A 27,783-nucleotide genomic window follows, 5' to 3' on the forward strand; every position below is an offset into this window, starting at 1 on the left:
AAATTGAATATCTCAACAATTCCTTATTAGTTTTAAAAAGCTTCAATGGTCCGCTTTAATTTTTTACCATGGTATAACAATCATAAGTACATCAATTTTTTATTGATGTGCATTTACTCTATAGTTATTGAGATAATATGAAGTGTATATATCTTTTTATAATTAATAATAATGATAAAATGAATTTAACGTTGTCCCGCATTGTTTGTTAACGGTACCAGGAAAATGTACTCGAGTGTTTTTGTTTAACGGTTATTACAATTATTCGTACTAATATTGTGTTCAATTACATACTATACTGAATTCGAATCTCTTATACAATCCAATCCACTCGAGTTAAATATTTATTTATATTTTTAAGTGGATTTTACTTATAAGGTTTACTATTAGGCTTTATCGGTGAATTGGGCATAAATGTTGTATTTTACCCACTCCAGGCTTAAACCTCGATTCTTCCTCTGCGGAAATAATCTCTTTCCGTAAAATTCGGTACATACGAACTGGCTTTTAATATCGCTCTTAATGTACATGGTCAACTTGAACTAATACATAGTCTTTACATACCTGCTATTAAAAGGCTCTATCAAGCATTGAAACAGACTGCGTAAAACGTTTATAGGCGATGAAAATTTCTCGGGAAAATCATTAAAGTAACTGAAATAAAGTGCCGCTGAGAATTTGTCCAACTACCGGGAAACCTTTGGACTGCCTCCCCGTGTCGCCAAGTAAAATGAACCGGTGTCGCGGAAGCTTGATGCATCCAATACAACAACTCCCAGGAAAAGGGGAATGTGTGTCACATCGTGTTTATCCGACCAAATACGGGGAGTCGTATATAGAATTTATTTTCTCGGTGTACGTTTGTTGTTTACAAGGCGTGAATAAAGCGGGAATGATTGTTTTTACGTAATTCTAATGTGTTGTTGCTAAAAATATCGCACATAACGATTTCAACGTAGTTATTTCGTGATACAAACAAATAAATAAATATTTTTTACCATCAACCAAGATTTCCAATGTCTATTTACAAAAACATAACGTTTCATAAAAATAAAAAAGCCAACTATCATATAAGGTATTTTTATGGTAGCTGAAAAATTCGCACGGTATGTGAAGGACGTGATTGCTTAAACCTATTAAGCATAAGATAACTAGCAGTTACTATAGAGAATCGCGATTGCCACAATGTTTTTAATGTCTACGATAAATTTTCAACAATTAAAGTAATAACATTATCTCGGTTGCTCGCAACACTACTTGGCTATATAAAAGGACACTATCGTACACAAATGTAGTGTTTCCTTTAAATTTACAAAATGACAATTAACTTATCTACGATTCTTACGTACAGCAAAGTTGAATACTTGGCATCAAAATTCTCGAATGAAATCGCGTCGCCCACTGAACGATACCAAAGATCAACCCTTATAAACATCACTACAAGCTTAACTGTGATTAATTCAGCAAGGTTATGTATTAGTGTTTATCCTACAAACTCCACGTATGACACGATTGCAGTAGAGCACGCATAATCCATTAAAAGATTTTATGATTATTTTAAAAACGTTCTTAAACATACTCGCGATTCACAAATATACAGTTACTGTCTTGAAAATTATAGGAAGTATAATTATTTTAATGTATTGATCAAAATAATATTCTATTAACTATATGATATTTGATTTTATTGGTGTAAAAAATTAAGTAATCCCAATTCTTCAGATTGTTATTTTGTATATTAATAACACAATATAAGTGTCACACTATTTATTCTGATTTGTGTATCATTATGTTTAATAGAATGAAAATGAGCAATTTATACTGACTTAGAACTTTTAACTAACTGACTGAGATTGTATTACGCCCTGAAGGAGGATAATATATATATATAATACATAAGCTTTTCCCAAAACACAGATGTAGTTTTAGATAGCAGAGGATAGTCACACATAAACTTAAACCGTAATATTGTTATGATGTCAATAAAAACTGAAAAGAAAAATGTGTAAAAATTGCAAAAAGTGTGATATTTTATAAGATAAAGTCAATGGAGGAATTTTTCTTGTGAACGTTCATTGCGAGACTTTTTACTCTGTGCCATATTTTTAAAAATTTCAATAGAATTTTGCTATATTTTCATATTTTATGAATAATGTGTCACGAATTAGACGACTTCATATCAACGCCACGCTATTTACATATGAAATGATAATATGTTTAAGTGTTATATTAAAGTATAGTACGTATTTATGCTGTCCATTTTACGTGTAAATATTAACCCATAAAACAAACAACTATGTAGTATAATTTAAAATATTATATTAGTCATTTTACGATTCTATTTCCCATGGGCTCATATATAATTTTATCAACTTCAGGGTAGTTCTTCGCAGAGATTATACTTTTGCATAGGTCACAGAGTAATAAAAATACAATTTTGATAAACAATAAAATGTCGCTAACGGGGGTGAACGTCGATGTTAGTCTTTTTTGTTTGACCTCATGTACTAACAGTATCAGCATGGTTACTCGATTCACTTATCGGCTTGATCTAGTTTTAGAAATATTATTTATTTTTATTATTTTGTTAGATATCAAAAAATATATAAAGAACCCAGGACATCGGATTAAAGTAAATAGGTTTTGATCAAAAATGCATTATACCGCATACTTCTAATCATTAAAACGATANTAGGTTTTGATCAAAAATGCATTATACCGCATACTTCTAATCATTAAAACGATAATAAAAGTCATAAAAGGTGTCCGGTATCTTATTTTTTATGACTCAAAGACAAATGTAATTTCTTAAAAGCTGAATAACAAATTAAAAAGTTTATTTTTTTTTTTTTGACAGTCCCAGAAAACTAATTTTAAAATTTATTGTTTTAATTGATACAGTGATATTTGTAAATTATTAAAACATGTTTTAAAATATTAAAAAAACTACTGTCATGGAAGTAATATTGACGAATTAACAATTTCAATTAAGTCAAATGTAGTTTAAATAGCTGCTCGCTATTCACAGTTGTAATAATTAAACGTAATCTACCATTGAACGTCATATTTAAAGGGTTTTAAGTAAATTAAATAAAAGTTGAAATATTTTTTATTATTTCATCCGTAACAAAATGATTTTCAAAAATTTGTTTTAAAAATAAAAAATAAAATCACATTTAACACTTATTATTACACATCTGATTATTTACCGTCAAAGCAAGTTTAATTATAAATGATTTACCAACAATGTATAATCTTTTTGGTTTTTTTCTTTTTTTTTAATTTAACAAAAAAACTGAAAGCTCGAGGCAAATTAAAATCCGGCTTTTCAAACAGCAGTAACGTTTCAGTTCAACAAAAATGCTGAGGTTAATGTATTTTTTTATTTAATGCGTCACAATATGCTTGAATTGATTTTGATTCTTATCCGTTAAAAGTAATGTAAATAAATAAATAATAAAAGGTGAAAAATAAACAAATAAAAGATATTTGCCAACTTTTTCACTAAAACTGTATTAATTGTATCATTTCTAAAAATGGACAAGTACACCAAAGTGATTCCTCCGTTTGTCATTTTTAATGCTATTACGTAGTGAAATAAACTTAAAAACTTCATATTCAAAAATCTAAGTTCTTATGACAATCAATAAAAATTGAATATTATTTAACAATCACGACAGTGTTACAGTTGTACTATGTTACTATTGTATATGATGCTTAATAANTACTATAGTACTATTGTATAAGATGCTTAATATGATGTAAGAGACGATTTGATAATTGTTAAATTATCTCACCCAATTTGAACAAAATATTAAAAGTATCTTACTTCTCCCCTTCTTAATAATACTTCTATATAAATTTACATGTAACTTTCATAGATAATGGTGGGCTTTAATAGGATTTGATGGCTTATGTCCCCTCTAGACCTTTTAAATTATAACTATGTTGAGAAAGCTCATAAATATTGAATATTACCAGAAAAATTTTACTTTTCAAAAGTTTTTGTTAAAATTGACATCACTACTATTGCATTAACCATATGCAAAANATTGACATCACTACTATTGCATTAACCATATGCAAAAGAATATCATGATTCAATCCATGAAAAAAAAAAAAGAATGAGTAAATTGCTCGCTCTTTTCCTAGAAGTAAATTGGTAAAAGTTTTTACCATTTGGCAGTGCAGTAAAATGATATTTCCTTATCAAGATTATTACAACTCAAATTGTAATAATCTTAAAAAACGTGATATTTTTATATAAACTTAAGAAATCTTTTGTTTTTTAAATGAATACGTTTGATAGCTTTACCACACGTTAAGGAAAACAACATTTTTTAATATTCGTATTAATCTCATGGTTAAGTTTTTTTTTGTCAAAAGAAACTTTAATAATCTTATTTAATTTGGTTTTATTTAATTATGCTTTTCTTTTTCTGACACACGCAATTAACTTTATATGAAATTAAAAAAAAACTGTAACAACTGTAATTCATTCTACGTTTACTTAGTATGGTTATATTAATTGGTTGTTTATCATCGTTTAGACATATTGAAAGTGTATATCTTTTTACAATTATATTTAATCCATTTTTTACATTCTCGAAAAATTGAGCTGTTAACGTACTATTGAAATGGAAATATTTTTAGTTGTTAAAAACCAAGTTATAGTTAAAATATATTAATAATATAATGAATTATAATTATAACTCTTTTTTTTTTTATGGTTATAAAAATTAAAAAAAAAAATAGCATTGTAGGGACGCGGCATAGTTGAAACAAGTATAGATAACATTTTCTACTATAGTAGAATAATTTTGGGATGATTTTTTTTATATTATAGTACACTTTTAAAGGTTTAATTCAATTTAGATTTAAAGAGAGCATATTTCCCAAAACACTTTCAAAAATTGAGTTAAAATTTTGTTTTTTTTATACATGAATAGTCTTCTTTAAACTCTTCTTGTACCGAAGTTTTTTATTGAATATTCACAAAAGCATACTAAAAAAAACCCAGCACAATGGGGTCGCGGCACAATGGGGACGTGCCATAGTTGGGTTAAGTATAATGATATCTGACAGTGATTAAAATCACTATAAAAAAAAAAACGCTTCGATGCAAATCTGTAGTTAATGTTTAATTTTAAAAAATTGGTGGATTATTCCAAAAGCTACATGATCTCCTGTTTCCTTATTTATCTCTTGATTACAAATTTTATGATTTATAAGTGTAATATATGAATAAATATATATATTAATAATATTAAATATACAAAGGGAAATGGTGTTATTTGAAAAAATAGTATGTCGAATGAAAGAGGGATATAAATATTATTTCTCATAAAAAAATTGTATTGATCCATACACTTTTCAATAAGTTATAGCATTATAAAGTTAAAAATATTAAAAAGAATTTTTTTATAAAAATCGTATTTTTTTTTATTAACTTTGATGTCTGTTTTCAATGTGAAGACAAAATAAAGTCCGAATGTTTTTTTTTTCACAATAAAGTATATTACATTAGCTTTAATTTAAGATATATATAAAAGTTTCAGACTTTCCGGAACATTTTTAAAAGTTAAGTTGACAAAACTCTACTTATTATATGCATTTTTTGATAGGACCCCGCCGTTTATAGATAAATGGTTCGATTTAAAAAAAAAAGTATGTCGAAAGAAGGATGCATATAAATACTACTTTTAATGAAAAAATAAAGTATATTACATTAGCTTTAATTTAAGATATATATAAAATTGTTAGATTTTCCGGAACACTTTTAAAAATTAATTTGAAATATATATTTTTTTGTGAAAAAGTTGTCGTTTTAAATCCCCCCTATGGGCAGGTTAAGTGTTAGAATTATAAAAAAATTATATTGATTTGTTTATTTTTAAAAAAGGTATGACAGTTTTAAGTAAAAAAAAATTGAAAAAATTTCGATAATAATTATTTTCGCTAATTATTAGCGATTTTTAAATTTGTAATTTTTTTAGAGATTTACCCTATTTAAGGGGAACGAGGGAAATTTTTTCAATTTTTGAGGGTAATGCCTTCGACTAGATACAATTTGTGATCTTTTAACGTATCGTTAAAAGAAATCGGTTCGGTGAGAGCTGAGAAAAAGTGGTAACAGACAAAAAAAAAAATAAATAAAAAATAAAACACATCATAGTAAAACTAACACCTTCTCTTATTGATGACAATATCTTCAACTAAATTGAAATTAAGTTTTATTGACGTATTAATAATTAAAACAGATTTAGTGAGAACTGAGATTATTAATTAATAACATAAAAAAAACATCATAGTAAAACTAATTCCTTTTTAGCTTCTCATCAAAGCTAATATGACGCAAATTCTGATGAAAATCATTATTTTTAGTATTAAATTAATATATTAATGCCTATTTACTACAAATGATAAAATTTCGATTAAAATAGTGGTGTTAAAAAATTTCTTATCTATGATATTTTGTTTATGACTTGTGTTCATAAAGAAGTTTCGGAAAATGTGACCAAAGGTAAAATTTTTGTCAAATAATATTCATGTATAATTCCCTAACAATCTATTATTTTATTATTCTCCAAAATTTCCTTAAATGATTTCTAAATTCAGTCTCAAAGATAACTTTTTATTAAGTTAATACTTCACGAAAATATAGACTTCCCGTGAATTTTACATGTATGAACATCTTGAAAGCTGAAAATTTAATTTAAAATTACAACTTAAAGTTTCATATTACACTTTTTTATTTCGTAAAATTATATGTTTATGTAAATCTTGAAAAAGTATAATTTTTTAAATAAAATTTCTTTATTTTTTAGGGTGATCTCGTGTGGTTTGATCCTGGTGTCGGTCATGTTCTACCAGGTGAAGTACTTGAGTACCATAGACCAGCACAAGTACTCACTGTACAAGCTGTTATCGCGGGAAAAGTAAGATTAGTATACTATTGTCATCAATTCAAAGTTTTAATTGTTTATTAAAATGTTTTATAATTATCTAGACACAAATTTTTTCGCTTACCAGTGCTACTGGTGTACATAGACGTCAAGATTTGGGACAAAATGGAATCGAAGATATGATACAACTCAAGTATGTATTTTTTTAAATTCATTTATTTTTCTCAAAAATCTTTATTATTAAATATGAATTTACAGCGACCTTAATGAAGCTTCACTACTGTGGAATTTAAAAATTCGTTATGATAAAGAGCTTATATATGTGAGTATTTTAAACCATCTCTGTTACTCTTATATTTTTATTAAGATAATAAAAATACTTAGAAACCTATGATTAAACCGTTAAACAACAGTTAAACGATTATAACCACGGATTATAGCATTACAAAAATTAATTCTTTCTTTGAGGATATTATACATTTAAATAACCATATCCTATGTTTTTTTTTTTTTTTTCATGAAATTTATCAATGCATATAATTAATATTAAACTGTTTTGTTGTTATTGCTATTATTTTTGTTTTTTAGACATATACTGGAAGTATATTAGTAGCTGTGAATCCATATAAAATGTATGATATGTATGGATTGGACATGGTGAAAAAATACGAGGGTCAAATTCTCGGAACATTATCACCGTAAGTGCACTTGTCCACTAAATTTCCATTTAATCTATTTGCCACAGAATGGAAATAACTCTTCAGATTTTTTGTCACTGTTCTTAAATAACTATTTTTCAAACTCGTCTAAACATAATAAATTACAATTCCATTTTGACGGATCATTTTTTTTTTTTACTTACAGTCATTTATTCGCCGTTGGTTCTGCGGCTTACGGGATGCTTTCAAGAGGCAATCAAGTAGTTGTCATATCGGGAGAATCGGGTTCTGGTAAGACAGAATCTACCAAACTGATTATGCAATATTTAGCTGCTGTCAATAAATCGTCATCAAACCTTATAACTGAGCAAATATTAGAAGCTTCTCCCTTACTAGAAAGTTTTGGTAATGCTAAAACTGTAAGGAATGACAATTCGTCTAGATTCGGAAAGTTTTTAGAAGTACACTTTAAACAGTAAGTTTATGTACAAAAATCAATTGGCTATTAACTATTTTTTAATAAAGAGGTATAAATTTTGGATTAGACACTAATATTTTTAATAAGTTTTGAAAAAATTTAATTTGTGTAAAAAGAAAAATTATTTTATTTAAAATACTACAATATTATGTAGTATGATGGTGTCACGTTTTCATTATTGTGAGAATTTATTATAATAAAATATAGACAGCACATCCGCTTAATGAGACTGATGAATTAACAATTAATATTTATTGCTAAATTGGCAATAGTCCAAATTATTATAAAACCCAAAAGACCTGGCCATCTTGGCCAGTCGACCCAGTGCTTTGTGTCATTCATCAATCTCAGTACTCGGTTGTTACTGTCCGGCTTACTGTATAAAGTCAAGTCTTTGTTTTTCCTTTTTTAACCTATCTACTCTCGTCCTCTACGTTTCAGAGTACTTGTATCTGGAACTTCGTCTGTACCTCATACTCGGCTACCCCTGTTTTTGTCCTCTCCTATACCCAAAGTATTTGTGTCTTGCACTTCGTCTGCACCTCATACCTAGGTGTTACCCTTATCCCCTTCCTATAACAACAGCCTTTCGACATCCACAGCTAACACGGATTTAAAAATTTAAATCTCATTTGAAAAAATTAATGTTAACATTTTTAAATTTTTAATTGATGGAAATTTATTATTTGGCTACATAATATTATAGTTTTTTGAACTAAATCATTTTTATTTGAACAAAAATTAAATATTTTCAATAATTTCCGAGAAAATGAATATTATACTCAAAATTAAACACATTGTATGTGAAAAATTGTACTACCATTGTTTACAATCAAACATCATATATTATGTCTTACATAAATCGATTTTTATTTATTTCTAATTTTTTTCTTACATATGTTTTAGAGGAATCATCTTAGGTGCCAAAGTAACTGAATATCTTTTAGAAAAATCTAGGATAGTAACACAAGCCCCTGAAGAACGGAACTATCATGTGTTTTATGAACTATTAGCGGGCTTGGCAGAAGAAGATAAACTTAAGTATGGCTTATTGTCAGCTGACAAATATTTTTATTTAAATCAAGGAGGAAATTGTGAAATCGATGGAAAATATGATGCAGAAGATTTTCAGTCACTTATGTCAGCTATGCAAGTTTTAGGATTCACATCAGAAGAGCAAGACACTATATTTCGTATTCTAGCATCTGGTAATATTATTTATAAAATACTCAACTAAGTCAAATACTTAAATTATAATGTTATTTAACATCAGTTATAACTTTATAAAATTATGACTTATATTATGGCAATCCCTAGAATTATGAAATTTTATATATAAACATTGAAATAATTATAACTGCAGAATGACTTCATTATTTTTATTTTAATGTTGAATATTTTTTCTAATCATTCTCGCAAGTTCTTTTTAATTGTATATTATATTTATTTTCAACTAATTGAAAACCTTAAAAAGCTATTATTTAAAAAATAAATTTTAAAATTACTTTAAAAGTTAGTATAATGTAACAATACAATTATTAGATCAATTTTTTGTAACATATTATTGTAGTAAAGAAATTTCATAACAAAATTCATTATTTAATTTAAAAAAAATACTTTTTATTAAATAGTTTTACATTTGGGAAACGTTTACTTTCATCGTAAACAGTTAAAACATGGACAAGAAGGAGTAGAAATTGGTTCTGATGCGGAAATCCGCTGGACGGGTCATTTATTACGATTGGACGTAGAAGGCATTAAAGAAGCTTTGACCACTAAAACCACGGTTTGTGTAATTATTCTGCATTCAGTTAATAACGATTTTTACTATCGCAATGTTACAGGAGGCACGCAATGAGCGAGTTCTCACAGCATTAAACATTGATCAAGCATTAGATGCTAGAGATGCGTTTGCAAAGGCATTGTATAGTTCTCTATTTACTTGGCTTGTTGCAAGGATTAATCATATCGTTTTTAAAGGAACTAAAAAAACAACAGCTATATCGATTCTTGATATTTTTGGTTTCGAAGACTTTAAGGTAATAATTTAATTGGTTATAGTACTATATAATTCTATGATAATTAAAAAAAACATTGTTAATATAGGAAAATAGTTTTGAACAATTGTGTATTAATTACGCTAATGAAAATTTACAAGTTTACTTTAATAAGCATATATTTAAATTGGAACAACAAGAATATGCAAAAGAAAAAATTCATTGGCAGAATATTTCTTACAACGTAATTTTATTTTTTGCACACTAAACTCGCAAAATATATTACATTATTTCTATTTTCTAGGATAACTTGCCAGTTATTCAATTATTATCTAAGAAGCCTGTTGGGATTTTACATCTATTAGATGACGAATCTAATTTCCCTAGAGCAACAGACTTATCATTTTTAGAAAAATGTCATTATAATCACGCTTTAAATGAGTTATACTCCAGGCCAAGATTGAATGGACCGGAATTTGGAGTGCGTCATTATGCGGGTCCTGTATGGTATAATGTTGATGGATTTTTAGATAAAAATCGTGATACTTTACGTCCAGATGTTGTACAATTATTAATTTCAAGTTCTTTACCCGTACGTTTTCAAAATACTAAGTTCATTTGCTTCATATGTTTTAAACAAAATTAATATTTCAGATGTTGAGTAAAATGTTTAGTTCTTTAAGAAATTCTTTTGAAGCTTCAAAGACATTAAATAAAGCAAATGGAAGATTTGTCACCATGAAACCTAGAACACCTACGGTTGCTGCTAGGTTCCACGATTCATTACAACAATTGCTTGAATCAATATCGGGGTTCGTTTTAAATTTATCTAATTCTCTTGCACACTGATCATGAGAAAATAAATTATCAAAATTATTTTAGGTGCCATCCATGGTTTGTGCGTTGCATTAAACCAAATTGCGAAAAGGTTTCAATGAAATTCGATATGCCCACAGTTTTAGAACAACTTCGTTATTCGGGAATGTTGGAAACGATTAAAATTCGTAAATTAGGTTATCCAGTTCGTATGAAATTTAGCGAATTTGTAGTTAGATATCGAGTACTGGTTCGCAAGCGGAAATTACCACCAAAGGGTTCTCCTAACAGGTACATAATTATATTTGAAAGTCATGATGCTAAATGAAATAAATATCAATGTATTATTATAGAGAAATTTGTCAAACAATACTAGAAAAGCATGCCGACGAGTATCAACTTGGTACTACACGTGTATTTTTACGTGAAAATCTTGAGCGTTATTTAGAACGTGAAAGAGCTGCCATATTAAATACGGCAGCTATTACACTTCAACGCAATGTAAGAGGATTTTTAGCAAGAACTAGATATACCATAAAACGACAAAGTGCTATAAAAGTACAATCAACAGTTCGGGGGTGGATTGAAAGAAAACGATATGAAACTTTGAAAAGAGGCATAATTAAAGCCCAAGCGACATTTAGAGGACGGCGCCAGAGAAAAAGATACAACCAATTGAAGGTTTAATTGAATGTTTTAAAATATTAAATAAACAGTGACATTTTTTCATAATGACAATATTTTAAATAGGAGGAAATGAAAAAAAAAGCTGATTTGGCCAAAGAGCGAACGAGATCTAGAGTACAAAAAGAAGAACAAGAAAAAAATTCTAGACCTAATGTAATTACAAATCTCAATACATTAGATATTCCGGCAGAACTTGCAGTTATTTTCAATAAAATTGACGGTACACCAATAATATATTTGTTTAAAGAATTAGGATTTAAATCTTAAAATGAAAAAAATTCGCTTCGATATTTAAAAATACCTACTAAGATATTGTTAATGAAAATTAAAGCATACTATTTAATACAGTGTAATCTTTATTTATTTATTGACGATTTATTATTTAATATCTTATTATTAGTATTAAAAATTAGCTTAAAATCTTATAACATAGTTTATGTTAATTTTTGTATCATTAAAAACTTGTTTGTAGTGTTATTAATAAATAGCTTTTAATAATATAGAGTGGCAGATGACCCATAATGAAAGACAATTAATAAAAGTAGTTGGAACTATTGTGGAAATACCAGAGCAATATACATTACCATCAGATATTGATCAACATGCTTTTTCTAAGTTCACAAACATATATTTCAAAGTAAATGTATAGTAAAGTGTTTTACTTACTAAAATTAACCAATTTTTTCTTTATTTAGTCACATGTATGGGGAATGAAAAGAGAACCAATAAAAACTCCATTTCTTCACAAAAGTAAAGATGCAGACTACATAGATTCAATTGCTATCTTCAAATTAATCCTTCGATTTATGAATGACGAATCGTTATCACCTAAAAAAGAACAGGCTTTAGCAGACTATATTATTCACAAAGTATTAATTTGTTTATTTAGAAAATTATTAACTTCTGTATTAATGTTCTTAACTCGTTGTTCTCAAAGGGTCTCACGAATGAAAGACTTAGGGACGAAATTCTGTGCCAATTAGTGAATCAAACATGGCGTAATGACATAGAAACAAATAATGAAAGAGGATGGTTATTGATGGCTAGTTGTTTATCAGCATTTCCTCCTACGGGACCTTTATATAAATATTTATTAAAGTGCATATATTTTCATTATTCATTCCTCAAATGAAAACAAAAATTAATCAATTTACTAATTACTGATTATAAATTATTAGATATGTGTCGGATCATGGATATGATGGCTATAAGAGTATTTGTCAAAGAAAACTGTTGTCTGGGCATACATGCACGCCTCCAGCAAGATCTTCACCCCCATGTCTTCTTGAATGGAGAGCGAATCGTAAGAGATTTAATACTGCATTAGAGTTTTCAATGCCTGATGGGGAAACAATGACCGCTGGAGTGGAATCATGGACTAGGTGCCATACTGTAGCTTCAGCTCTACTTTCAGAGAGAGGAATAGCGGAATGTAATGGTTGGACTATTGCGCTTGATAATGACCAAAGAAACGGATTTGATTATGTATTTGATGCTATATCAGAAGTAGAAATGCCTCCAGGTTTTCCTGGTAAACCAGCTCATGTTTCATTTCAACCTTCTCCAATTATACCAATTTCAAAGGTTATTAATTTAAATATTTTAACTAAATTATGTCACTCAGCTGCAAATAAGATATAATTCAAAAATTGTTTATATTATTTTTTCTTAATTAGCAAACAAATTATCAAGAAAAAATAAAATTTAAAACGTTTTTGTTATACTTTATTTTACAATTAAGTGACATAGAAATAGCTTAGATAATAGTTAATTAACATAATCACTGCAGTCATTTTTGCAACTAAAATGAAAAACATTATACTCTTAAATAGGTTGAGTCAGTTTCTGTTAATCGTAGACCTACTGTTCCTCCACCACAACCACCAGTACCAAAATCTGTAAGTTAATCAACTGAATGATCATGTATTTGATTTTAAATAAGTTTTAATTATATATAAATTCCAGCAAAAAGTTCGATCAGTATCACGAGATCATAGTGCCGAAATTGGACTTTCACGTAAATCCGCACTAAATGACCGATATTTTGAAAAATCTAGTCGATCAAGAAGCCTTGATAACTTGATATCGCCTGTATGGTCAATTGTATAACTTTTTTAGTAATTAAATTATAATTAAATATTTATATAAATATTGATGCAGATACCACAAGCTAGTACCCCTAAAAAACTAGATTCTTTGGGTTTATCACACAGTAAACTTAATGAACGGTACATGTCAATGGAACGAATTCAAGAAGCTGAGAAAGATTCTGACAGTGATGATGATGATGATGATATCGTGAAATTGGTTGATGATGATAACTTAGAATCTGTCAGTCAAAGGGGTGATACACGGCATTACAATGGGTAGAAATTAGTATAATCAACATAACAAAACATTAAAATTTGTGACACTTTTAAAATTTTTTATAGTGCATCGTCGGATGTCATGTCTCACAGTCAAATCGACTTTGAATATCCCGATATAAATGCAAGAATGGAAGATGATAAAGGATCATATATAAAAGGAAATCCGAGGTATAGACTTTGACAGTTTTTTAATCATATTAATGGTTATACTAACAAAGTTTAATTTGAAATGAATAGTATTGAATTTATTTAAAAATAGTAAACTATAATAATTTCTAAATTCTCTTAAACTTTGTTAATTCAACACTTTAATTAATTAAAAAATCAACTAAAAATTTAATTAGTCATAATTTCTCCTTTTTCTTCGCCTTAATACCAACTGCTATAAGGGCCACCCTTATCCTAAACTTCCACTTGACATTATCTCCCACATCATCTACGCTCACATCAGCTGTATTCGTATCGCATTCATTTATTATTTTCAATTATTTTATTATAGTATTTAACTGTGAATTTTTACATTAGATTTATAAAATCACAATATGCTGGAAAACGTGGTTCACATTCTATAAAATCACAAATGGACAAATCTGAGGCAAGAAGCTGCGCTATGTCTGACACAAGTGAAGCACCATCATTAGGTAAGCTCTTCTACTGTAAATAATCTTTAAGAATCTTAAGAATAATCCATAAAATATCAGCAATTTCAATGGGAATGTGACTATATGATTAATTCCATGAGAAAAATTTAGAACACAAATTTATTTGAGAAGTTCTTAAGTATAATTTGTTTTTTGAACTACAATTTAAGCTATTTTTATACGAAAATTAAATATGAAATAATTAGTTTCTTGAAATAACATTACTTTAATATTTTTGCGTGAGTAAAAATTCCCACCACATACATAACATAAGTTAGTGAGATTTTGTGGGAACTTCAGTAAGGTATATTAATTTGAAGTAGTATGATCAACAAACGCGAGTAGTTTACAAAATTTATAAAATGTTACTGAGATGACTATGGACCAAAAGTCATCTGTATACTTATTCCATTTTACTATTGACCCCCTTTAAATTTTATTCATTTTAATAATAATATGTGTTAATATATTTTCATTTTACTGATTTTAAAATAATACTTTTTGCTTATAAAACTTATCGTGCCCGACTTAATCGGAATCTGTGATCTACCCGTAAGGACGTTCCAAAGGTCCTATTGTAGAGCCTCAGTTAGTCGGAGCGTAGTTCTGAGTATTAAAACTTTTATATTTTTAATATAGCCTCTCATGTCAGACGCGTACGTGTACCATCTCAAGCATCAGATGTGGATCAATTTTTAGATGATTTATTCAATCCAGTATTAGATCAACTTTCTGACGCTAGATCATTAGCCGCTTCAATTAAAGGTTCAATAAGATGTAAATCGTATGAAGCCATCGATGACGAATCATTAGATCCTTGTGAATTTTCTACATCTATTAAAGGAGAAAATCGTTGTGTTGATGGAGTATTAGGATCAAATCATAATGCTCATGTAGATTTTGACGTCAAATTACTCGCTAAAACTATCAAGGGTGGTGGTCGAGGAGTTACATCTCAGCAGGTAAATAATTAAACTGCATGCATGAAATTTATCACTTGATTATTACTAAATACAATTGCTTTACAGAACGGTTCTAGTCAATCTGGGAACACTTCATTTGGCATGTCCCCTCTGATTGGTTCACCATCGGTTATGCCCATTCTCTCTCCACCATCGTTACTAATGCCTACTATGAATCCACAAATGTTTAACTCTCCGAATAGTGAGTACATCCGCCGTTTTTATGTTAAAACAATAATAATACAGTTATAAAACAACGGATGAGAGCGTTCACATGATACAATGCGCGCTCCAATTTTCCTAGTTCATTTACTACCGCGTTTCGCCAGTCATTGGCCTGTCGTCACTAGTGCCGACATTACAGAAGCAACTTTTAGTGAACGTTTTAAATGACGTTCGATTTTACATTATTCACAGGTCTCAGCGTACCAGCTAACACGTCAAACACTACCAACGGGTCCAGTGACAGTATGTTAGCTTATCAGGCAAATCTTCACCAAGCGTTCTTACAGTCCGCTATGGCACAAAACATACAAATACAGCAACAAATATTAGCACAAAATCAGGCTCTACATCAGTTATTGCAACAGCAGCAACTTTTGCCACCGGTAGGGCTTTGCTTCTAAATTAATATTTTGAATACCAATAAGGACACATTTTTTTTCTTAAGATTTAGATACTTTAAATGTCATGAATGTGCTTTGTATTCAAAGATAACTTACAACATTAAAAACTAAAAAAATGTATAAATATTAAGTTTGAAATAAATAATTATCTCGACAAATATTTAAATAACATATGCAATTAATTATTTTGACTATATAAAATTGTATACAATTATTGAAATAAAAATTATGTGTATGATTTACATATAAAAGAACTTTAGAAATTTATAACTTCAAAAACAATACGGAAACGTAACAATGAATATTCTTGTTCCGCTTTCCGTTTCACTTTTGTCTAAAACCAAAATTGAAAACTTAACGGAAACGACAAATTAATTTACAGCTAACAGTTTTTTGATTACTATACTTACTTTATATTGAATGAGTTGATAATATTTGCATGCGTTCATGATTAATTATGTAGCACACATGTTATTGTTGCCAGTTGTATTGATCAATAATAAAAAGTATATTAATGGTTTTCAAAAAAAAAAACATATTTAATACAAATATTGCCAATTAATTAAATTTTAATGTTATTTATAGTTATTACTTTAATTCTCTAAAAAGCAACTTTTTTTTTAAATTAAAATTGCAATCGGCATAATTCTAGGTTGGTCCTGAAAATACATCTGGCATATGGAATAATTCACCCCCAAAACACAAGTCTACACCTACTAATAAATCTCAAGTGATTATATTTATTTAAAGTTATAGTAAATTTCTGTTAATTTATACGAGACTTTGTTTTTAGGGACTTAAAACGGGCTCACCCCAATCTACGTTTACAAATGTATTGAGCGAACTAAAAAGTAGGAGATCATCAATGGAATCGAACAATGGAAAGGTAATAANAAGATCATCAATGGAATCGAACAATGGAAAGGTAATAATATTATTACTTGAAAATAAAATTACCATGAATAATATAATGAAACTAACTTCTTTATGAATATTTGATCGTATAAAAATTATTTGAACATATTTTTAGAGCTTAGTACCACCTCCTCCGCCTATGCCTCCCCCACCAGATTTATGTGATCCCAGTGAAGTTAGACCATTTATGGATCCTTATGGTAGAGCTAAAACTGTGAGAATAGGTAAATGGAGATGGCCACCAGCAAGTGATGCTGTAAGTAATGGAGCACCAAGTGATATGAATGGCTTTCCCAACCACCAAAGCTTTTTGCAGTTTAAAATGTCTAAGCAACAAAATCAACAAAGACACAAGCATTCGCAAGTAATTTATTAACAAAAATTATTTCAGATAATTAAATAAATTATTCTACTAATGGGTTTATTTTTAATATTTTGTATAAAAAAAAATTAAGTTATTTGAAATCAATAATAAATTAACTAAATAAATATTTTTAAAATAAGAAAATTCAAAATATGCTATGTTACATATCCATATTTATAAATATACAGAATTTTTTCGTTTTTTTTTTTTAACAATAACAATATTTGAATTTTTGAACTTTGCAATAGAACGTTTTGAAAAATTTTTTTATTATACATTAGATTCTACATATTTAAGCTGATTTCAATAGGATTAATAAACTTTATATTTACAGGATTCTAGCCAAGACGGAGATATAAACGGCGTTGAATGGGAAGAGTATGAGATACAGCAACCTGACCCTCCAAAACAATCAACACATAAAGAACAGTCAGAAATTCATAGATCATCCTATAAGTCTTTAGAAGTTGGAGCATCAAGACCAAGTCCTGGAAGTGTAGGAAAACTGCGAATTAGTAATGAAATGAAACATAAATTGGAAATGGTCACTGCTAATCACAGTTTAAGATCTTCAACGAGTAAACCTAGACCCCAAGCTATAAATAATATGCCAGCTCCACCGACTGGAAAATTGGATTCTGATAGACGGTTGCTTTTGCAACAACAACTTGGTAAGTTTCTGTTGCAACAATACCTTAAACCTACCCTGTTTTTAAGCTTATTATAATTCTACCAACATGACATGATAAAATTTAATATTTTTTAATTAGCAGTCTCTATAATTAATGGATAAATATGTGATTTATTAGGTATAATTATAGTAACTATAAAAATAAGTTGCAATTTTAAGTCATGTAATATGAATCATATTTTTGCTTGCGATTGCTTAAATATTTGACTAACTATCATTCTAAAATTTATATTTATTAAAAAAAAACAATAATAATTTTATTTTAAAGCTGGCAGATGGGGTAGTGTAGACAGTGTTGATTCTAATAGTTTAGTCAAAGAAGATGCATCTGATATGCAGTCAAATAACGTCATACGTAGTCAAGTTGAAAGAATCGAAAATTCAGGATGGCGATTACCACCGCCACCAATAACGCCATCTAGATCTAATAGCTTTTATAATCAAAATATGTATGTTTTTTAATTCAAATTTAGTTTTGTTTTATCATATAATGTTTATCCTAAAAAAATCTAAATTACATTACTTAGGAAAAAATGCAATACTAGTCCACCTGCTCCTATTCAACCTGTAACGCGTGAATATGAACAAAATATATTCAGAAATTCAGGATCAAACAATTATTTAGATCAACATGAAATTGAAAAAACACCAGATTTCAACAGCCGCCCAGAACATAGAATACAATCTCCACAACACGAAGACACCCAAATAACTAAACTTTTACAATCACCTCCTAATGCCTTTTTCACATATAACCGAGTCCCGTGGAAATTAAATATCAGAAAAGAAGTAAGTTGTACATTAAATAAAATGTTATAATTTTTTAAATTTAATATAGTTTAATTTTTATAGGTTTTTACACCAAAAGAAACAATATCCAGTCCATTAGTTTTACATTTAATATTTTGTCAAGTAGTTTCTGATATGTTTAATAAATTTCACTCAGTTCATGGAAGAATTTCAGTTGATGAACGCGAAGAAATGTTGGATGTAAGTATATTTATATTATTATCAGACTTTAGCAATTTATAGATTTTGCATAACAATTACTCGTATTCTTGATTTAATAAATAATATTAAAGTAAATTTAATTTATGTTTTTATCAAATAAATGTTCACAGTAAATACATAAATTTATATAATTTTAGCTACTAGATAGATTTGGCGTAACAGCGAGTAATATGCAAACAGGACATCATAAAACGAGTACCAAAAGATCAATTGTTGAATTGGCTCGCTCGTGGCCATTATACTTTGCTAGAATATTTACAGTATCAGTATGTTTAATTAGTATCTATTTACCATTTATTATACTTTAATTTCTTTAATTAAATGTCTTCATAGTGTGGATATCAACATAGAGAAGTGGAATGTTTAGCAATTACACACGCTGGCCTTCATTTACTTCGAAAAGACGAAAACCAGTACCAAATTTTACAAACATTGACGTAAGTTTGAAATTATATTGATTCATGAAATTACATTGATAACTGTACTTAATGATATAAAATTAAAAGGCATATTCATAATTTACAATTTAAATACTATTTAGCTTTGAAGACATTGCTGATATTTCAATGGGTAAAGCTGGGGGTTCAGTCCAACTAACAGTCATGACTGGTGAAACTATTCCATTCCATTCAAATAGATCTAGACAAATACATTCGATGATAAGTTCATTTTTGAAAGACGCTGCACCCCTTGGACGACTTCCGCGTCAAACAGTAAATCCAATTTTGAATAATAATAATAAATATTTCAATTTAAAAAATCGACAATATACATAAATATATGTGTTCATTTTATAATTTTTACAGGAAGAAAAAATGCGTATTACAGACCATAAAGGTAAAACTTAATTTTATTAGATTTTTTTTTTATTTTTTATAATACAACGAACAATTTGTATATTAAATCAAACTAATTTTAAAATTTTATCATTTTTTTTTTTTTTTTTTAAAATAAGATGTTAAATCAATTTTTAATAATAAAGTATAATTCAAACTTTTTAGTTATATAGTTCGAATTGAAAAGTTACAGTTCACAATATCACATAATTAAAAATCCTATTTATAGTAATTTATTTTATTGTAAAATACAAAGTGATTTAGAATCTTCTTACACATAAAATAATTTTTACAACTTAAATCTACCGGATATTCTTATTTTTTTTTTTACACTATTATTGTTAAAAGTCGGCCTGGCCTAATGGGTAGAAAAGAATGTTTCAGTGCACACAGTTCCGGGTTTCAGCGAGATTTTTCTTGTGATTTTCTCATTAGTATATTTCTGGTGCAAGCTGGCTATAATACCCATCTCATCCATCATTGGCCTATCCAAGTATTATCTTTGGCTCTTTAACATGTAAAAAAGGCCACCGTCCTCTGTAGCATGTTATGTTCGGGAAATAAAATAATGTATAACTGATCATCATTACACTCTTATTAAACAATTAAATTAATTGTAGCTGTTTGTTTTATAAAAAATTTGACCAGATCATTAAAGATTTTTATTTGTTAATACATAGGTGTACCATGTGTATAACTTACGTGTAATAAATATTAAAATATTCATTGACCAAAAAATGAATTTCTTAAAATTTTAAAATTAAAAAAAGACTTCAAAAATATTTTTAAGTTATAAAAAATAAATTAACGGACTAAGCACCCGTTCCGGAGTATAAATGGTTAAGAAAACCTCCTGCTTTAGGAAAGGCCGCTATGGCCCTTAATTGAGACGATAAAGCACTAAAAAAAATTTAATTCTGAAAAATAGATAAACAAAAAAGACAAAAACATGCCTACTTACTCTGTTAATTTCAAGCGATTCAATTCTAATTTGTATTAATAGTTAAAAAAATTTATTTCTCACGATAAAATGATAAACACAATTAATTTTTCTAGTTTACTCTAATCATGTTGGATTAATATTTTCTAAATATTATTAAAACTTAGTTTATATATATATATGCATTATATATAGGGTGGCAACAAACAAACCCGAAGTATTCAAAATCATCAATATCTTATAAACAAGATGATTCACCACCGCCAAATCATCATGTAATATTGATATTTAATTTTAATTTCATTAAAACAAAACTACTTAATTCATAAATAATTATTTTCCTGTAGGCAGCAGACGACGGTAAACACTCGCTACTTCAATTTGCAATGTATAATTTCAGGCATAGTGAGAAGTAAGTCCTTATATAGTAGAAATTACATGTGAATTTAAACTTTCGAGAACTTATCTTTATTAAAAAAAATATGATTATGTGTAGATTCGATATGTTAAAATCTGCAAATGGAGAAATTAATGGATCATTAAAAGTTTTGCAAAATTCTAAAAAAAAGAGTGATGATTGGACATGGAAAGAACAGTTTGAAATGGTCAAATACACAAATATACCATTATCTGAGGGTCTTCTTAGATTAGATCCCGAATTGGATGTATTGGCTATTGAATGTTTTGAATGTATTATGCGATATATGGGTGATTTGCCGACTACTCCAGAGTTTAATGAAGTCAAATGCGTGTATACTATTTTAATGGTATGTGAAAACTTTTCCATAATTTATAGGATTATAATTTTAATAATAGGCAATTAACCATTTCAGCACTGCCATAAATTTGAAAGCTTGAGGGACGAAGTTTATTGTCAATTGATGAAACAGACTACCAATAATAAAACTGAGAGTTGCCAACGTGGATGGCGCTTACTCAGTATTGTTGCTGCCTATTTCACTTGTTCAGAAAATTTGAGACCATTTCTTCTAAAATATTTAGAAACTTCTGCTTATGACAAAAGAAGAGCTTTCCATGGTATTTAAAATTGATCAAAACAAACAGTTATACATATTTTTTTGTCTAAATCAAAAACATTTACTCGTTTTCCAGGAACTGCAAATGTCTGTTTACAGAACCTACGAAAAACATTAAGATATGGTGGTAGAAAAAATGTTCCAAGTGTGGAAGAAGTAACCGCAGTTTCGGCTGGTCGAAATTCAAAAAGACAACTGTATCGACTGCCGGGTGGTAGTGAAACAGTCGTGAACACTAAATCAACAACTGTAGTTGCTGATGTTATAGCTGGCATGTGTTCTCTTATAAATGTCAATGATCCGTTAGAAATGGAAGAATTCTCCCTATACTGTATTGTTGAAGGAGATGCATTTACAATGCCACTTGCAGCGGACGAATATATTTTGGATGTTACAACTGAACTACATAAAAATCAACAAGTAAGAGTGTTAAAACAAATTTATTAATTAATTTTTGTTTATGCTTTATTTAAATTTATAGGTGTTCTATTTGATATTCTGTCGATCGGTGTGGTATTTCCCATTACGTCTTGACAGTCAGTTATACATACAAGTATTGTTTAATCAAATAGCACCCGACTACCTGGAAGGATTGCTTCTAGTTTTACCCAATGAACATTTATCTCAAGATCATTTAGTACGTTAAATTTTGAAACAAATTATTTAGAACTATCTTAAATATAAGTACAAAATAATAAATATTAGAGTGCAAACGAAATTTATATTATTTTTTAGTTTGAGGTATCAAGATTAGCGGCATTACTTCATCGTGCAGCTGATATGTTACACCCTCCCACTTTAAAAGAAACGAAATTTCTTTTACCAAAACCTGCGCTCACTCAACGAGATCTTAAACCCGCACAATGGGTACAAATGGTGCAAAACCATTGGCCACAAATTGAAGTACTTCATAATGTAGATGCTAAAGCCAAATTTTTAGGTATATATATATTTTTAATGTAGTAAAGTATTTGAAACAAATGTGTTAACTTTTGTATATTTTAGAAATATTAAGTAAGTGGACATTATTTGGGTCCAGCTTCTTTGCTGTGAAACGCAGTGGCGATCAACAAATATTAGCCTTAAATAGAACTGGAGTTCATTTTCTTCATATTGTTACCCACGTAATAAATATAAATATGTAAATAAGTATTTTTAATTCTGGTTTCTAATATTTTTAATTTGCTTTAGGAGACTTTATCGACAGTGCCATTTAGTGAGGTAATTTCTACAAGAAAAGTAAGAGCTGGCGAAGGTGCCACACTTTATTTAGAATTGAAATGTGGTAACTTATTCCAACAACGAGTAGCTAGATTACAAACCGATCAAGCACATGAGATCGCTAGACTTGTTAGACAATACATTACCATGCACAGACGTAAGTATATGATAGTATATTGATTATGTGTTAAATTTTCCATTGGATATAATATCTACTGATGTAGGATGTATACATAAAATATATATGGTATTTGTATTCATTACTATTGCAATTTTAAAATAAATAAATTTAAATATCTACATAAAACAAGCTCTATAATGTAATAAATATAAAATAATTTTTCAACCATTTATGTAAAAATTTTAATCGTTTGATTGATTTGGTTCTAGATAAAGTTGGTGTTCATTAACAAAACAATTCGTAAAATATAAAAAAGAAAATATTAAGTTTATTTTAAATGTAAGTTTCATTATATATAATTCATATGTTATGAGAATACATTAATACATATATAAATGAGTTAATTTAACGAATTGTTGGAAAAGTATGTAGTTATATGATTTTTGTTATTTTATAAATTATTTAATGTTTATAAAATCATTTCGTGATTCTGTTTATAAAAAATAAATAGGCCAATTAGTTATACGTTCAAACTAAATAATATTATAAATAAAGTGATTATTGATAAATAAAATNTTATACGTTCAAACTAGATAATATTATAAATAAAGTGATTATTGATAAATAAAATAATGAATATTTATGTTTTTATTTCGAAGTGAATTTTACGTAGTGATATATACATATATATTATGCATTTTTATTAGCATAATACTTGTTGATTTAAATTTTTTACCATTATATACTATAATAAACAAATATAATTAAAATTTAATGATCTAAAATGCTGTTTTTTTTTTATAAATCCCAGAATCCCCAAAATTCTTTACGAAAAATTAAATCTACTTATACTTATTAAAATAAGATTAGAGGAACTGTGTTTAATGTAATTTTAAGTTTATATTATCGAAATAGCAGATGCGACTTTTTGTTTATTATAAATAATAAATATAATGAACTATAAAAGTACTTTTACATGCGATTGATAGTTGGAGTTTATAATGATGTTATTATGTATTCCTCGAAATAAACAATACAATATTTTAGATATTTTATAGGCCATCTCCATTTAAAATAATATGAAATAAATAATTATTACCTACTTATTCTAAATTTTTTATTAAAGGTTTTCTTATAACTGCTATGAAAAACAATAAAAATTGAAATATAATTATTACATTATTTATTAACTATTGAAATGGAAAAAATATATATTTATTTCATTTAAATAACTTATTTTAGTTTTCAAAATACATGAAAATATTGTATTTTCATTTGATTATGCAAATTAGTTGTTAATAAAACAATACTCTAGCTATTATTATTATAATGTGAAAGTATAGATCGTACTAGTGTTTATTTTTAATGCATATATCACCTAATTTAATAAAATGTTTGTAACTTTGTGGTTTTAATTTTAGTTACAAGTGAGGTGGACATAATACCCATTCACTCTGACCTGTTGTTCCATTGTTTAAATCTCACACCGAATTGTCTTGATTCGGTTTACACGCCGAAGTGTTATCCCCGAAATGTAATTACTTTATATCTATCATTGTATTAAGGAAGGACAATCAAGTCACTTCCTTTGGATACCCAAAGAGTCCTATCTTTCTGGCAATGTTTAGTATCTCTCTGGGTCTTTTGATATATTCTTTTTCGATAAAAGGTTTAATAAAGTAGTTTGATCTTAATGTGGATGAGGCTTCACATTCTTACATTATGTGAAATGAGTCTTTCTCTTCTACTTCACATTTCTTGTACAATGGTGATTTCGAGATCCATTGCGTAATAATGTTTAAACAAGTGACCATGTCCTGTCAATAAATGTTTATATGATGTGTAGTCATGCTAAAAAAGATCATATACTATAAATATTTTCACAATAAAGTAATCGAAAACAGGAATTTTTGTGAACGAATAATATGGGCAGTGTCACATCTAATTTTTTTTAAATTTCAAACCCCCCCTCCTAAATTTAATTTCTGTGTTCACCACTATGGCAAACTGAGGTAACTTAAGAGAGGCAAGCCATCCCCTTTATTGATAACTAGTTATATAATACTTATGTATTATATATACATATTCCTAAATTCTTAATAAGTACACAACCGTATTCTCTAATTAGTATCAATTTTAATTAACCTCGTTCAATTAAGCTAAGTAAGTCAGGGACAGTAAAAAAACCCTGTTGCTATTATTTGCAGGCCCTATCGAGTTAAAATTTTTTTTAATTTATCAGCGCGATTATATCTTATTATTGTCCTGTGAAACTTAAAATTCTAAAAAGTTTTTTTATTATAGTTAGAATATGTTTTCATATTACCAATTATATAGGTCAATTTCTAACTTACAAGGAGAGGTTACAATGATGAGATCGCCGATTTTCAAAAAAATTTATGAATATAATCTAAATATAATATAAAGTTGCATTTTTTTAATAATATTTTAGAAATATACCTTTAAAATATTGTAAGAATATAATATTGGCTGCCAAAGTATATTCTGACAACATTGTGAGAATATTTCAAAATATTCTGGTTACATTCTAGAAACATTTTAATATCAAAAATAAACATTATAGAAATATTTCATTGCTATGTGGGTACCAGTGAATCGGGGGTTTTGAAAAATATTTTAGATTGTTTAGGTACTACCAAGTATTTCCCGATTTTTCTATGTTGTATTCTGCACCAATTCTTAGGTAGCGCTTTAAGCGATTGGTCAGTGAGTTCTACTACTAGTTCTATCCCAACATAGATGTTCTCTACTTTATTTCCAGTTAAAAAGTCGGCCTTTACATTACCAGTGATACTACTATGTCCTGGTATCTATGCTAGTGTATCTCTATATTCTCGTTAGTGTTTCTAAACTTTCCCTGCATTTGAGGACAAGCTTTAAATTCACCTGATCGTTACAGAGTGCTTTCAGAGCCGCTTGACTATCACTTAAAATAGTCATTTTATTTTTCTTGTATACCAGCAGGTTCTGAGCCCCCACTAGTATCGCCATCATCTCTGCTTGAAAATTAGAAGGTGTTGTGCTCATTGACACGCTGACATTTATTTAAGGTTTTAGACCCCAAATTCCACCACTTACCTTTCTATGTCATGTGTTTAATATTCTATTCTCTACGTGTAGTGATTTCCACTTTGTAGAGAATGGTATTCTTAAGAACCGGTTTGATATGGTCCAAGGGGTATTCTAAAATGCTCTGGACTGTCTCTTTTAGTATTTTACCATGTCGCTCTTCATAGTACAGATAACTATTGTGGAATCTTAGTGCTGTGGCTTTGGCCTGAGCTTTAACCTTTAGATACAAAGAAGGTAATCCAATTAGTGCCTCTGATGAAACTGTTGGTGTAGTTCTTAATGCTCCAGTGATGACTATGCCAACCATTTCCTGTATGTTACGAAGTACTCAAAAAGTTTTTATTGTTCCATTAAAAATTAATTTCAAAAGAAATTATTTAATAAACGGCTATTTTAAAATTTTGAAAAAAAATTAAAAACAAAATGAGTACTTGTTCTAAAATTGTTATCGACCCATCAAACTTTTGCAAGAAAAGAACTAAAAAATAGCCGTTTTAAAACTAAAACAATAATTAAAAATCAAAGTTATTTTTTTTATTAATGATTAATTAATAAAAANCTAAAACAATAATTAAAAATCAAAGTTATTTTTTTTATTAATGATTAATTAATAAAAATTTGCTTTAAAAATAGTCTAAGAAGATAATAATTATCAAAAAAAATCAAAAGTTATAAGTGTTTTCAATTAATCTAATATATCTATATGTATTTGTGTGAATGAAAAGTCACACATTAACCCAGCAAACTATGAATATTATATATTTATGTTCATATTACCAATTAAAGAAAAAAAATTTAGTAATTATACATACATTTGGACGTATGTTTAAAAAAAAAATTTCAAAGTAAAAAATGTTGGAAAATTAATCTAATTCATTCAACTTATAATATTATGTATAAGTCGAAAGTCATCACAGAAACAAGTTATGAGCTGTTTAACCTTATTTAGTTTTATGTGCTTGCATTGAAATTTCTTTTACTACACTGGTATAAATACCTACGAACATGTCTGGATGTACTCAAAGATATTGATCATAGTAAATAGAATTCGTTGATAAAATTTTCTTCGCTAAACACATTTATTTTTATTTAAAAAACTGACTGTAGTAAAATAAAAAAATGAGAATTATTATGCGCTATGATACTATTTTTTTAGATATTTTAGATTCAATGCAAAGATAGAAAAATAATAGTTTTAATATGATGTATTTATTTTCATTCATTTTTTTCGTGTCTGTTGGTAATTTTATTAATTTCTGACTAGACTGATTTCACTCAACAATACATAAAAATATCACAAATTATATCTAGTTAAATACCAACCTTAATAATTAAAAAACTGTCCCTCGTTTTTCGTAAACTGAGGAAATATCCCCGAAAATTACGATTTTTAAAATTGGTGAATTTCGAACAT

General features: G+C 28.0%; 1 protein-coding gene across 49 annotated transcripts in view; it reads left to right on the plus strand.

Moving 5' to 3' along the window:
* The window catches only part of LOC126904295 (unconventional myosin-XV), a 76,510-nt gene that overhangs the window by 39,249 nt on the left and 9,478 nt on the right, over positions 1-27,783 (plus strand). Inside the window, exons 3-49 of one of the 49 annotated variants that reach the window (XM_050683235.1) lie at positions 6,828-6,938; positions 7,010-7,098; positions 7,164-7,227; positions 7,494-7,603; positions 7,770-8,039; positions 8,949-9,250; positions 9,674-9,828; positions 9,887-10,081; positions 10,149-10,283; positions 10,344-10,631; positions 10,694-10,851; positions 10,922-11,146; positions 11,209-11,536; positions 11,606-11,762; positions 12,046-12,179; positions 12,238-12,411; positions 12,480-12,640; positions 12,721-13,126; positions 13,375-13,440; positions 13,508-13,633; positions 13,703-13,908; positions 13,975-14,079; positions 14,437-14,552; positions 15,192-15,514; positions 15,581-15,716; positions 15,932-16,122; positions 16,793-16,870; positions 16,934-17,026; positions 17,171-17,419; positions 17,754-18,090; positions 18,379-18,559; positions 18,638-18,899; positions 18,963-19,100; positions 19,259-19,387; positions 19,455-19,558; positions 19,663-19,834; positions 19,928-19,958; positions 21,093-21,172; positions 21,245-21,309; positions 21,394-21,664; positions 21,731-21,935; positions 22,011-22,354; positions 22,416-22,571; positions 22,670-22,874; positions 22,940-23,058; positions 23,126-23,312; positions 23,546-23,825. The exons of 2 other annotated variants lie outside the window; for them this stretch is intronic. In XM_050683235.1, coding sequence (XP_050539192.1) covers positions 6,828-6,938; positions 7,010-7,098; positions 7,164-7,227; positions 7,494-7,603; positions 7,770-8,039; positions 8,949-9,250; positions 9,674-9,828; positions 9,887-10,081; positions 10,149-10,283; positions 10,344-10,631; positions 10,694-10,851; positions 10,922-11,146; positions 11,209-11,536; positions 11,606-11,762; positions 12,046-12,179; positions 12,238-12,411; positions 12,480-12,640; positions 12,721-13,126; positions 13,375-13,440; positions 13,508-13,633; positions 13,703-13,908; positions 13,975-14,079; positions 14,437-14,552; positions 15,192-15,514; positions 15,581-15,716; positions 15,932-16,122; positions 16,793-16,870; positions 16,934-17,026; positions 17,171-17,419; positions 17,754-18,090; positions 18,379-18,559; positions 18,638-18,899; positions 18,963-19,100; positions 19,259-19,387; positions 19,455-19,558; positions 19,663-19,834; positions 19,928-19,958; positions 21,093-21,172; positions 21,245-21,309; positions 21,394-21,664; positions 21,731-21,935; positions 22,011-22,354; positions 22,416-22,571; positions 22,670-22,874; positions 22,940-23,058; positions 23,126-23,312; positions 23,546-23,565 — 8,157 coding nt within the window. In that variant the 3' untranslated portion in view covers positions 23,566-23,825. Of the gene's footprint in view, positions 1-6,827; positions 6,939-7,009; positions 7,099-7,163; positions 7,228-7,493; positions 7,604-7,769; positions 8,040-8,948; positions 9,251-9,673; positions 9,829-9,886; positions 10,082-10,148; positions 10,284-10,343; positions 10,632-10,693; positions 10,852-10,921; positions 11,147-11,208; positions 11,537-11,605; positions 11,763-12,045; positions 12,180-12,237; positions 12,412-12,479; positions 12,641-12,720; positions 13,127-13,374; positions 13,441-13,507; positions 13,634-13,702; positions 13,909-13,974; positions 14,080-14,436; positions 14,553-15,191; positions 15,515-15,580; positions 15,717-15,931; positions 16,123-16,792; positions 16,871-16,933; positions 17,027-17,170; positions 17,420-17,753; positions 18,091-18,378; positions 18,560-18,637; positions 18,900-18,962; positions 19,101-19,258; positions 19,388-19,454; positions 19,559-19,662; positions 19,835-19,927; positions 19,959-21,092; positions 21,173-21,244; positions 21,310-21,393; positions 21,665-21,730; positions 21,936-22,010; positions 22,355-22,415; positions 22,572-22,669; positions 22,875-22,939; positions 23,059-23,125; positions 23,313-23,545; positions 23,827-27,783 lie in introns of those variants that run through there. 46 more of the 49 variants (XM_050683208.1, XM_050683215.1, XM_050683211.1 and 43 more) reach the window with 46 other exon arrangements.

The sequence above is a fragment of the Daktulosphaira vitifoliae genome, unplaced genomic scaffold, assembly GCF_025091365.1.
Source record: "Daktulosphaira vitifoliae isolate Bord-2020 unplaced genomic scaffold, ASM2509136v1 Scaffold_4, whole genome shotgun sequence".
NCBI classification, from domain to species: Eukaryota; Metazoa; Arthropoda; class Insecta; order Hemiptera; family Phylloxeridae; genus Daktulosphaira; species Daktulosphaira vitifoliae.